Below are 14,446 nucleotides of genomic sequence, written 5' to 3'. Positions count from 1 at the left end.
GTAGCTTATGCTGTAGATACTTGTGCTTTATACTTATTGTGAAATCTTAAAACAAAGACATTAAAATAATTATTAAAGAAGTATCACAACAAGCAATTTATATGAAACAGATTATGTTATATGTACAAAAACAGTTTTAGTTTGTTTTGTTTTGTTTTTAATCTCCTTCTGACTTTCTTCCATTGCATAAATTCCTTCAAAATTAATGCTGCATTTTTAAATGACTATATTTACACAAAACACCTTTAACTATCTAAAGCATAAGATGGACAGCATTGCAGCTATTTGACATGGCACTAGAAAACAGTTGTGTTGTTTCTCTGCTTCACAGCTTCTGTGCTGAACTGGGCAAAAACTCCCCTTCATGCCAAACACAATATTTCCCTGGTTAAGTGGGTTTGTTTGCTGCCATGAGATGGACTCACCCATCTTGCAGCCAGCACTTACACTGGTCCCTAAGAAGGTTTTTACAGTGTGTTAGACTTCCTGTGGCAGCTCACCCAATCACAGTCATCCCTAGACTTCACATGGCACGTCATTATCAGCCCATAAATCTCAGCAGATCTCCATAAACTTCTCTTTCATTCGCCCCAACCGTGCTAACATCGGTGAGGATGGTCATTAAAAAGGAAGGGAACGAAAGGAAGGGATGGAGGAATGGTTTAGAAGTATGCAAAAAGAAAGTCAAAATTACTTTAAGTAAAGTAGAAATTTTATTCGATCTGAGTAGGTTCAGAAAAAATTAGAAACAAACAAAAAAAAGTACGAATTGTGAAGAATTCATATTTGGACACAAAAGCGTCATTAAATTTAGTTGCACAATTATTATAGCTAAAAAAATTATTATTTTTTTTTTTTTTAAATCTATAGGAAATGGACACCAAAGCCTCATGCCCATTCATTTTTAATTGCATGATTATTTCCCCCCTGTATGTACATTATCCTGTGCATTCAGCTATGTAATATTTTTCTCTTAATGCAAAAATTGCAAATATAACTTAGTTTCTCTGCATATTTGTTATGACATTGCTTAGTTATTTATGCCATGCTTTATTTATGCCATGATTTCCCACACTGCTCTAAACAACCAGATGCTCTCCCACGCTTGCATTCAACTCTTTGAGATGTAGGGGAATATTGATCTTCCTCCAGGCCCTGTCCTCTTCGTCAATAACACATAGTATATTAATATTGACTACCCGAGTTCTTGTGTCACCTGCTAGAACGGTTGATTGAAAAGCCATTAGTTTCAATCTTTTGGAGGTTTTCTTAATGCAGTGGTGACAATGATTATTTAGTAAAAAATTGGGAGCCATAACAGCTACAATGTGACTGGACTTCATTCGCTATTTTAAAGAAATGAGCGCCACATTTAACAAGTTCTGACACAAAAACAAATTGGCTTGAATTCTGAATGGACAGCAGTGAAATGAAATCATGTGGTGAATTTTATAATGATTTAATTTCTTTATTTTTATATTGCATCTACAATTCAAAAAGTATGAGTAAATGAGTAGTAATTTATGAAAAATGTTGCACTGTGCATATTATTGTAATCAAGAAAAACATCAAACTCATCAAATAGCCATGTGTCATTGTAACATGGTAAAAGGGAAAGGAGGAGGCGTGAACCGGCTTAACGATATAAATAAAGGTTTAATGATAAACTTAACCAAAAAGACAAACACACACACACAGGTGTCGGACAGCTGTACGTAACTCTCTCTCTCTCGCACAGCAGTCTCCGGTCGGCCTTATCCCTCTCGGGCTTAATCAGCCTAATTCGCACACCTGGCCCCGCCCTCCGCCCTGCCACAGTCATGTTGTTGAAAGCGCTCAAAGAGTAGAATGCAACCAGAAATATAGCGAGTAATAGCTCTCTAAAATGTCTTTGACATTTATGTTGGTGTTTCTTATATGCCGTGATTTCACTTATAACTTCATGTGTAATAATCAGAACATAAAATATAACATACCAGTACTTAGAGGAGGCTATTATCTTTCAAACGGGCCCACACACAAGGTGATCGGCTGCATCATGCATAGATCTTAGATAATCCACAAGAAGCACAATGTTACATATGGCCACCAGGAGATGGCGCCAAGTAAATGACACCGACTCGATGCAGACTCGTTGAGTCAAATGGCACCCATTCTGTGAAATCTCATGATTAAAATCATGCATCCATGCTATGCAGACCCTTTAGTCATTGTTGTGTTTGCATGTGTAATTAGTTCTTATGTATTTTTATTATGTTTATGTTACAATTATTATGTTTTATTTGTTTGGAGAGGCATTTGGACACTCAGAGACATTTTTGGACACTAGGACACAAATAAATTATTTGTGTAATTGTATAACTTTTGATTGCTTTTTTGTATCAACACAAACATTTCAAACATGGGTTAGAAAGCAAATCCCGTCCCAATAGTACTAAGTTGAATACATCCACTGTCTACATTTGACTTTCAGCCATTACAGAATTTAAACTGCTTCAGAGAAGAGAGACTGTTAAAAATCATTTATGTTTTATGAAGACAGGTTTATCAACATCCGTATGTGTGTGAGAGAGAGTGAAAGAGAGGGAGGGATGGAAGGAGGGAGAGAATTCCAAGGCTGAATGAATGGCAGTGTGAGTGTTTATTCTAGTGTTTATTCTAGACATTGTGCAGGGTTTTATAGAGTGCTTTAACTGCAGAGGATGGTCAAGCTAGTGCAGTGTGGACATACAGGGTGTAAATCAGGTCAGACAGGGTTAAGCCAGGCCAGATTACTTGCTGTCTTTTGCTGAGGCCTTTTAGATTGCCTTACACACACATACACACACAGAAACACTACACATTCATGCATCTCACTCTTATAGCAATATAGTTTTATACACACATACAAATTCACACATTATCCTATTAAAAATGAATTTACATATGAACAAATGAGTATACACACGCATTAAAATACACTTGTAACACATTAACACTTCAACATGAAATGGTGTTCACAACCCCTTTTACGTCCATAATAAGACATATTTCTAAGTGAAAAAGGATATTAAATTTGAACAAAATGTAAGGTGGAACTTGATTTTATCCATCACTAGGTATCGTATTATGAAAACTGTCGTCTATATGATAGGAGAAGAGGTTGAAAAATAAGAGGGCTTTATGACATCAGCCAAAAAGGAAAGTTGTTTCAGATGTGGAGTAAGTTATTTCATTTTTTATAAAGGATTACACAGACAAACTTTAATATATTAACAATTTGTACAGTTTGCAATATAATGTATTGTTTACAATAAGACCAAGAACCAGTTTACCAAAGGGTTAGTTCACCCAAAAAATGAAAATTCTCCCATCATTTACTCACCCTCATACCATCCCAGATGTGTTTGACTTTCTTTCTGCTGCTGAACACAAACAAAGATTTTTAGAAAAATATCTCAGCTCTGTAGGTCCATACAATGCAAGTGAATGGTGATCAGATCTTTGAAGCTCCAAAAAGGAGATAAAGTCAGCATAAACATAATCCATTAGACTCCATTGGTTTAATCAATGTCTTCTGAAGTGATCCAGTTGGTTTTGGGTGAGAACAGACAACAATTGAACTCCTTTTTCACTGTACATCTTGACAGCAGTCTCCTTGGCGATCATGATTTCAAGCTTGATTACACTTCCTATAGCGCCATCTAGCACTCTGCATGCGTTAAGCATTAGGAAGTGTAATCAAGCTTGAAATCAATATCATGCCTAGAGACTGCAATGGCAATTTTGGTCTGTTCTTACCCAAAGCCAACTGCATTGCTTCAGAAGACATGTATTAAACCACTGGAGTCTGATGGATTACTTTTATGCTGACTTTATCTCTTTTTTGAACTTCAAAGGACTATTCACCATTAATTTGCATTGTATGGACCTAAAGAGCAGAGATATTCTTCTAAAAATATTTGTTTGTATTCTGCAGAAGAAAGAATTCATACACATCTGGGATGGCATGAAGGTGAGTAAATGATGAGCACATTTTCATTTTTGTGTGAACTACCCCTTTAAGAAAGTAAATAGGGTCAATTTAGATTTCATGTTGACTTTAAGAGTAGAGAGGAACTGGACAAGATCATATTTGACATGGCATACTGAAACATTCTGCAAGTTTATATTGTTTGTTATGTGTACTTGTTTATATATGTTCTGTATTTCTAAATTCAGAGCACCAGCGAGCCCAAACGGCCCCACTGTTTCCGCAAAGTCCCAACTGAACAATATCGGGGAATAGTAATACTTTGTGACAGACAAACCTCAAGATAAATCCACTTGTTTCTCTTCAGTGCCGCTCAAGGAGTTCTGCTCAGCCGTCGCAATCAAACACACACACACACACACACACACACACACACACACACACAAAGCTCTTAGCACAGCTGTAATATGCACTGTAAGTCTTTTTTATGTGACGGTTGGTTATCGTACGTGTACAGAAAGGGCACGGAAGAAAAACAACATGGCTTCTTTCAGTGGAGCAGTTGGAATGGTTTGTTTTACTTTCATATACTGTATACTTATTATGTATTTCCACTCAATCAAACCATTTTGGAAAATGAAAATGTCCTTAATATTGCCTGTATGATTCATACTTCACATCCGCAGAACAAAAATAATTAGATGTTTATGTATTTAATGCATGTCAAAATGGTATATCGTACACAAATATAAAAAATTTCTGATTACTTTTCCTCTTGTGTTTCCTTAGCCAATTGGAGCACTGAATCCAAAGCGTGCCGTGTTTTACGCGGATCGCTATGAGTCATGGGATGAGGAAACTCCACCCTGCCACTACACAACTCACTATTCCACTGCTGCCTCCACCCTCTATTGGCTTGTCAGAATTGTAAGTCTCTTTGACTGGATGGTATTAAATGGCTTTAACATGTGGGAAGTACCAATTTTTACTGCATATTTAAAGGAATATTCTGGGTTCAATACAAGTTAAGCTCAATCGAATGCATTTGTGGAATAATGTTGATTACCACAAAAAAGAATTTCAACCTGTCCCTCCTTTTCTTAACAAAAAAGCAGAAATCGAGGTTACAGTGAGACAATTACAATGGAAGTGAATGGAACCAATTTTTGGAGGGTTTAAAAGGCAGAAATGTGAAGCTTATAATTTTAAAACACTTTTTTATTGCATTCATGTTCTGTTAAAACTCATATATTATTTGAACTGTAAAGTTGTTTAAATTGTAATTTTTACAGTCATTTCAGGGTTTGTTGACACTACATCGCCAAAGTTGTAAAATTGGCTATAACTTTACATGGAATAGGTTAATAAATAATTTTATCAAACTAAAATCATGTTAACACACATATTGTTTATGTCTTGTGGTTTTAAACGGTGAGTATTTTAATGTTTTTGGACTGGCCCCATTCTCTTCCTTTGTAAGTGCCTCACTGTAACCCAGATTTATTTATTTTTTTTAAGAAATGTAGGGACAAATCAAAATAATTTTTTTGTGGTAATCAACATTATACCACAAATGCTGTCAAATGTTGTAGCTTAACTTAATTTAACTTAACCCAGAATATTCCTTTAACTCTTCAGCTGTGTTAACAGAAAGCAGCTTCTGGCTTGTGTTGTGTCTTCTGTGAAATGTTATATTGTATCATGCTGGTCATATAAATATAAATAATATATAAAATATAATTATTAAATTTAAAATATATGTTTTTTAATTATATACAGTATATATACATATATATATATGTGTGTGTGTGTGTGTGTGTGTGTGTGTGTGTGTGTGTGTGTGTGTGTGTGTGTTAAAAAAACTGTATGGATATAATAAAATTTTATTGTGATCATGCAAATACCCTTTTTAAAAGACTTGCATAGAAGACTTGTACTATGCCAAATATGACATCATGGTCATATTTAAATTCTTTCACGCAAAATCCATTACAATTTTCTGGTCAGGATGCTCAAACAAACAGAGCAATGTTTTAATCTTTTAAAACCATAGACCCACAGAGTTCACACTGATTCAGGGGAATCAACCTACAAATGGCTTAAAGCTGGGATAAAAGAACATATTTTAACATTGAAAAATATTACACCAATCTGCTTTTATTTTATTGCAAGGGCAATAAAACTAATAGACCAATAGACTTGTATGGAAGACATGTACTATGCCAAATATCATGTCATGGTCATATTTAAAGTCTGTCACGCAAAATCCATTAAAAATGTTTTATCCAATTTAATATTTTTGAAAATGTATCAGTCTTTACTTTAGAAATTATGCTGCATATCTGTGCGTATGTTTGATTTGCAATGTCAAAAAACATTCCAGTGTCATAAAACATTCCACAACACAACAGTAACCCCAATCCCTGTTAGTGGATCAAATCAGTGTCAATCAAAGTGCACGTTAGCACGTCCCTTCACCACAGAACCCGAATCAAGCTCAACATCTCAATTTGCAAGCGTTATGTTCCGCTACAGAGCGCCGGAGAGTGGATTTCACAGGCTAGTAAACAGGCATATGTGAGAGAGGACTCAAAAAGCTCTTTGTAATGATTTACAGGATGGCACGTGACAGCTTAATGCTTCTCAGACAGCACACAGAGCACTGGGAAACATGTCCATCATTGTCTCTCGCTAACATCCTCACTTGCCCTTAGTGTGTTGTAGGTGCTGATCTAAGACCAGTGGTGCATGATCACTAGCAGAATGAAATAGGAACAGGGAAGGTTAAAAAAACAAACAGATCAGCACAGAAAATCTAATTGTTCCTATCCCAAATTCACACCATTAGTTGATCCAATGTTGCTATGTTGGGGCTGGTCAGGATGCTCAAACAAATAGAGCAATGTTTTACTGTTTTAACAACATAGAGCCTCAGAGTTTACACTGATTCAGGGGAATCAACCTACAAATGGCTTTAAGCTGGGATAAAAGTACGTACTTTCACATAAATAAATTAAATTACACAAATCTGCTTTAATTGATTGCAAGGGCAATAAAATTAATGTATTCATTTTACAAAATCTTTCTATACTGTAGTAGAAACTCATTTAATGGGCACATTACAGCTTATCTACAGTATGATCCATCTTTAGAAAGAAAAAATTAAAACATCTAAGAAAAACCAAGTAATTGGCTTATCCCAAGCAGCCCATTGCATTGATGATGATGATTTGGAAGGGTCCCCTAACAGCTCTTACACCCGGTTTGACTTGAGACTGTAGACACCATTTCCTCTGGCTGATCCAGCATCTCCATGTCAACTCCTCGTGCTGCCAGCCCAGACTGATGACCCTGAATCTGTCAATTAGAGCCAGAGCTCAGCTTCTCAGCCAACAGTCCATATAATTAACTCCGCCTCGGGCACTGTTATAGAAAATGAGAATTTTTTTTAAATCCTCCACAATTTGACAGACGAATTCCTACATTGAGATGTTTGTGCAAACGGTATATTTCCGAGAGCAAATGAGACCAGCACATCAAGAAATTGAATCCAATTACCATAGATATGAATCTAGATGAATGTATTTTTATTCTGCGGATGTTTGGGGTGCTGAACAGTATTAGCGCTGTGAAAGCGATGTGGATTTGTCGAAACAAGTGCCTAATTAGGAGTCAGAGTAAACAACCTGAGAGAGTCACACATTAGGAAAGATGTTTTAGAGCTTATTTTGGTCAATAAATGTGTCTGAGAAGTGTGACAATGTTGTTTATTGTCTACTCAATTACAGGAGCCCTTCACCACATTCTTTCTCGATGCCAACGGCAACAAGTTTGATCACCCGAACCGCACTTTCTCCGGTGTTGCCCGCTCATGGAGGCACTGCCAACGTGACACTGCAGATGTGAAGGTAACATCATAAATCAAGATCAGTTTTTGCATTTTCATTACATTGCAATGTCTAAAAAAAATGTTGCTATTGAAAACTGGTCATTAGTGCCTGACTATTGTGAAGATACTGTGAAGATACCCATACAATATTACTGGCTGCAGCTGCAAGGCATTTAATGAACAATTACGCAAAGAGTCTTTTTCTCAGTTCGTTTAGTCTGTCAACACAAATGACGATCATCCAGTTTCAAGAGATAAAAGATTTGCATTAACTTCATATTCAGATTGAAGTGTTTCTTCAACTATGGCCACTTGTATTAAGTAAACATTCATAAAACACACTTTTCTCCTGCTTACTAGATTAATTTGTCCGCTAACGTTGTCCAATAGCATATATACTGTACATGCATTAACCTCCTGCGTGGCTTCTGTGTGCATTTTCCATTTCATTTTTTGATTTGTAACTAGTAGCGCCTAATAAACAAGCAAAAAAAATACAAATTCTAGAGCAAATAGTCTTCCTAAAAATTGATGTCCTCATATGTGGACAGCGGGACTAAGTTGTTAAATTTTAAGAAATACCAAGCCATAGAAAGTCAGATTTTTTTTTAATCAAATAGTTTATTATGTGTCCAGGAGTGTTAATTATTCATGTTTTTGAGACATTACAGACATTACAGCTGATTTTCTAGAAAGATGAATACATAATTCTGATTAAAAGTAATGGCCAGCATCATCAAATCACTGCCAATAATGTTACAATAAAATTTTGAATTATAAAAGTCTGAATCTATGTACTGATTACCATTGTCCCATGTCTGCCAAACATGTTGAGTGGTCCAAACATCATCTGAAGCCTGAAACTGAACTTTTGGTCGGATTTGAAGAGTGAATGCACTTAGCTGCATAGGAAAGTTATAGGATGCACCCTTGCTCCCTTGCTCCCTATTTAGTGAATGACTTAACCTCCAGTATGCTATCTGTCTACACTGGTCTCAGAACAGTTTGAAATGCACATTATTTTCATCCTAACTCCATATAAAGCCTCTGAAAGCAAAATGTTTCAGCTTTTGGATGAATACATTTATTCTCAATGTGAAAATGCACAGTAAATATATAGGATTGCATTTACTAATGTTAATGAATAGCACCGTATTGTACAGTGTTAACAAACAAAAATATTTAAAAAAATGATATTAAAATTAAACAAAATGACCAACAGATTTGTTACTGTGAAAAGTTATTCAAAATAGCGAACATGTTTTTGGAACGTCTGTCAGAAAGCCGCTCAACAGCACTCATCATGAAAAATGTACGAAATATTTAAAGCAGCATATCAAACGATGCTAGAGACACTACTCTTTACAACCAAACAGGTTTTAGTGAAAAAATGTGAAGAGGTTTCTTACCAGAAGCACTTTTGTTGGAGCTGGGTCGCACAAGGTTAAAGAAGATTTCTGTCATTTTTCTAAAACGTTTTGAAAATTTCCAGCACAATGTCATTTTCAAAACATCTCACATTATGTTTTGTGCTTGACAGCATTTTATGGTGGTCATGGAAATGTCATTTTAAACATTTTGGGAATAAATGGTTGACTCCTTTGTCTTGGTATGACTTATAGACTGTGTTGGTTGTAATCCAATTACAAAGTAATTAGTTAATGAAAACTAATTACTTTTAAGTAAAAAAAGTAATGTAGTGCGTTACATTTTAAATACTTGTAATCAGATTACAGTAACTGACCTTCAGTTAATTTAATTACTTTTAAGTACATTATAGGGTTATGCTTATTTCGAATATATTATTTATGTAGAATACATGAATTATGGCCCGTAATGAGTCACTGTGAAGGAGAAAGGTGAGGTGATGAATGTATGACTTGTGTGTAACAATGAACAAGAAAGAAATATAGACATTATTTAGAATTTGTTGAGCGGAAAAGTGTTTTAGAAAGTAACTTAAGAGAAAATTAATTAGTAATGTGATTAATTTTCCAATGACGTAATTAGTAAAATAATCTGATTACAATTTTAGAGATATAATTAGTAATTTGTTATGTTTTTACTGTTTTTAAGTAACTTACCCAACACTGCTTATATAATATACAGTATAGCATTTTATGTAACCTAAATACAATTAAATAACATTTTCACACTTTTTGAAAAATAACAGCTTGATTGGAAATGATTCACAATAGATCATATTGCATTCACAAGTGGTATTTACTTTGATTTTCCTTTCTTTTTCATGAGACATCACATTTCTCATATTTTCTCTCAAGCATGCTCTTCATTGAGACTTGTGTCTCCATGATAACCAAGAATACACTAACCTTATTAGTGGCAAATTTTTTTGGTTGTGGTAGAAAAGACACTACAACTAAGGGTTATGTCATAATTTGTGTCAAATTTTATATAAATAATTTTCATGCAAAAAATATTTACATGGTTTATATGTTTATTTCACTCTTTGTTTGCATTATCATTATTCTTAAAATATAATAAAATTTTTATAATGGATTGTTATATTTTAAGATTGAGAGAGGAAAAACAATCAAATCTAAAAGGGTTTTTCCAGTAAAGAGTTTTAAATTATGTATTATGTATGAACAGCATGATTTTTTATCACAAAATACATTGTTTTGTATTACTTTTAAAAACATCACAGGCATTTAGCACATCCTTTCTCCCTAAAGTATCTGAATATAATGTAAACAAAATGAATAGAGCTGATGGCACCAATCTGAGCATCAAAAGCGTTCAAGATGTTTTCTTTTGTATGACATACTTAGGTTAAACAATCAAATCTATACATAAAATACATTTTTCCATAGCAAAAATAAATGATGATGGCATTGTAAAAAGTTTCCAAGACAGTTTAATGTGACCTTCATATAACAAGAAATCTGTTAGTTTTAATCAAAAATCATCTTCTGGATCATAAATGTGCCTGTAATTGAAACACCCATTATTCTAATTTGCACCATAAGTTTCTGTAGCTTCTCATGAGCAGCAGTGATGTTTTTTTTATTTTAGTTATATGTGGGATTTTCTGAAATTAACATTTTTCTTTGTATACAGTTAAAGTGATATATTGTTCAACATGCACATATTTCAAAGCAGCATCTCTTCATCACTATAATGGTTGTTCCCCGTTGCCTTCGTTCCATTTAAGCCCTGCTCTGCAGCTCAGCAAGCGTGCTCGAGCTGACCTAAAAGTGTCATACTTTTCCAGCACACTTCATGACGGGTTAGCTTCGCCCCGGGCAATTAATAAAGCATTAATGACAAAAGCTATTTAAAATGTAGTCTTTTATGTAAAGGCAGGGCTTTTTACTACCGCAGGCCAGGAAACATCATCCAACAACATGAGGTGCAGGCGATATGCGCAAATACAGAAAAACGCTAGATATGTTAACAAATACAGGCCTATCTGAACAACTCCTCTGTCTGCATGGATCCATGTTAAACACCTTAAATGGTCACTAATCTGTTAGGACAGAAAATAGGGATTTTTCAGTATTTGCTGGAGCAAGAGTTGATTTTTATTATGTATGAGCAGCAGATTTAAATGATTAAAGATATTGTTTTGTGTTACATTTTTAAGGCATTACAGGCATTTTACACATCACTTTCTATTGAATTGTCAGCTAATGGAATAGAGCTGATGACACAATTCTGAACATCAATGCATGTAAGATGTCTTCTTTTGTATGACATAGTATGGAATTACTTATAGTATGCATATTATAATGTATGCATGCACACAAAGGCACATAAGCGCTTAGAGTACACAGGTTCTCTAATACAAAATTGCTGGAGAATGAACAAGGACCCTTGGTGTTTTAGTCTTATTAAAGCCTATTTACGCAAAATCCAAATTTTTGTATGAAAGATCATGCAAGACAAGCTGTTAAAGTGATAGTTCAGCCAAAAAAAAAACAAAAAACAAAATGAAAATTATGTCAGCATTTACTCACACTCATGTTGTTCTAAAAGTGTATTTCCTCTGTGGAGCACAAAAGGAGATGTTAGGCTGAATGTTAGCATCAGTCACCATTCACTTTCTTTGTATGGAAAAAAGATGGCTAACATTCTGCCTAACATTTCATTATGTGCACTCAAAAAATGGAACTTTCACTTTAGTCATTTTTACTCATTACTTCCATGTTTATATTATTCAAAAATGCATGTAACCAAGGGAACTTAAAATTACTGAGTTGATTCAACTAAAAAAGTGTCTTGTCAGCTTTAATTAATCCACGTGCTTTGGGACAGCATGAATATTTTTTGTGTAGCTTTGCATGGTACTCGACAGGGAGAATGTTAAATGTTAAAATTAAGTGTTATTTTATGTGTCTTTGTGCAAGATGAGATTTAGAAGAATTTCTGTTAAGTAATTTTGGGGGTTACCATCATGGTGAAGAGTGGAGCTTGAGCCTACATTGAGGACCAATACATTTTGAGTATTCTACATATTGTTTTCTACATATCTGTTGAGCAATTGTTGTGCTACCCATAGCATAAAACTAGTTTCAAGCGTGTGGAACAAAATAATTGCATCAAGTTCAGATAATGATTTTTCATTTTTGGGTGAACTATCTCTTTAAAGTAAAACAATGCATCTCAATAATCTCTATAATCTAATAGTCTGAAATATCAAATGATGATGATCTGTCATTTTGTTATTCTGATTTTTTTTTTTTTTTTTTTGGCTGACAAATAATTCAAACATTAAAAATTTTTCTCAGAGAATGACAGAAATTTGCCATGGAACTCAACGGTTGGTAGTAAACACATTTGCAAAAATGTTATAATTTTGTGCAATTTAGTCACATCTTACTTTGTGTGAATGGGGCTTGTTTACAGAGGTTTATGCTGCATCATCTTACTCCAAACCGCGCTGTCTCCACTGTAATTTTTCCTGCAGCAGGAGAGAGCTAAATACTGCATTTCCTGAAGAGCAAATCAAGCATACACTAAAAAAAAAAAAAAAAAATAGCTCTTAGGCTGAACTTCATTCAATCGTGTACAGTGGTTCCAAGTGTTTGAAATGAGTTTTCTTAATTTAAAATTACTATGTAATCTCAACACAAACACTTTGTGTAGAAAGAACCTAGTCGAATTGGGTAATCCCAACAAAATTAGATGTGTCAAAGTAAGTTTTACTTTATGTACAAGCTAGTGAATAGGAATGTTAGCATGCTAAATACATGCTGGTTGGAAGCACTACAGAGTGCAGTTTAGTAACTATGCTATGGTTAGCACAGCAATTGCTCAATGAATTGAGCAGTCAATTTCATATGCGATATCTACCTGTCCTCATCGTTAGCTCAAGCTCCACTCTTCACCATAATTGTAACCCTCAGAAACTCTTCTAAATCTCAACATAACAAAATATTAAACACTAACAAGTATCCCCTTTCATTATCATGTTGCACAAAAACACAAAATAATACTTAATTTTAATATAAATTTATCGAGTCCCATGCAAAGCATGCTTGGAAATGGAAATCCCTTGCCCAGTTTCATCAATAATACATTAACACCACAAAAAGTATTCATGTAGTTCCAACTCCAATGGATTAAGTAAACTTCCTTTTTACAAATTTAAATGGATGCAACACAATGAAATCAAGTTGTGACTAAATGTTCTAGAATTATTTTGCTTTAGTTCATTTTCATTAAGTAAACTGTTTCACCCATCTTTATCTATATATATCTGTAGATATTTTAGTTATATGTTCCATTTCTGTATAAAAATGAGTTGTGATCTCAAATGAGTTGTGGTATCAAAATGTGGCTTCAAGCTTATCAAAGCAGTCCTTCACAAATGCTAGTCACCAGCCACCTGATAAAAGCAGGAGAGTAACTTTCACTCAAATCGTCAACATTTTCTCAATAATCTGTTGCCGGAGCTCTGTCTAAACGAGTGGGATGAGGCAGTCTCGCCTGGTGACAGCTCTCCAGGAGGGTGTCATTAGTCCGAACGTTGTAAAGCTGCAGAGTCTTGAGTGTGATTGACTTGTCAGCCCATTATGAGGCTGTAGAGGAATTATTGGCTCACGAGCGAAGCGGGCTGGGGATGTAGATCATGACGCTCAGAGACCAAACTCCTTGTGACAGAGTAACTGTCTGCAAAGTTTAGAAACCAATCCACTGGTATGGATGGAGCTCTGTCCAGCTTTGACTGTTGCGCCCCCAAGGCTAAATTTAAACTATCCTTTCTGACAGGACCTTGGCTTGGATTTTAGAGCCATAATGGTACCGTAACAGAAATAAATGCCTTTGCATGTGTGGACTGCTGAAAAGAAAAGAGAAAGATTTTTTTTTTATTAGGGACTGTATTGTGCCACTGATAATCCCTCGGCGTGCCGACCCCTGTATTGCCACTTAGTTGTCAATATGTGTTATTATTATTATTATTTATTTATTTTGTGTGTGTGTCTATAATCATGTATGACCACTGGGATGTTGTTGGGGGCCAGGGTGGGGTTGGGGATTGGGAGTGGGAGGGGTAATATTGGGGGTTAATTGTTGATTCTGTGTATATATGTTTTTTTTTTTCTGTGTTTAATATGTGAATCAATAAAAATTTGTTAATC

The 14,446-nt window shown here is 34.8% G+C and overlaps 1 protein-coding gene across 3 annotated transcripts in view; it reads left to right on the top strand.

The window, feature by feature from the left end:
- LOC127422243 (neurobeachin-like) overlaps nucleotides 1-14,446 on the top strand; it is a 382,851-nt gene that overhangs the window by 326,442 nt on the left and 41,963 nt on the right. For all 3 annotated transcript variants that reach the window (XM_051665603.1, XM_051665605.1, XM_051665604.1), the window contains 2 exons: nucleotides 4,742-4,879; nucleotides 7,741-7,860. In XM_051665603.1, the coding sequence (XP_051521563.1) occupies nucleotides 4,742-4,879; nucleotides 7,741-7,860 (258 nt within the window). The remainder of the gene's footprint in view (nucleotides 1-4,741; nucleotides 4,880-7,740; nucleotides 7,861-14,446) is intronic.

The sequence above is a fragment of the Myxocyprinus asiaticus genome, chromosome 31, assembly GCF_019703515.2.
Source record: "Myxocyprinus asiaticus isolate MX2 ecotype Aquarium Trade chromosome 31, UBuf_Myxa_2, whole genome shotgun sequence".
NCBI lineage: Eukaryota > Metazoa > Chordata > Actinopteri > Cypriniformes > Catostomidae > Myxocyprinus > Myxocyprinus asiaticus.
This window is presented reverse-complemented; position numbering and strand designations above follow the sequence as displayed.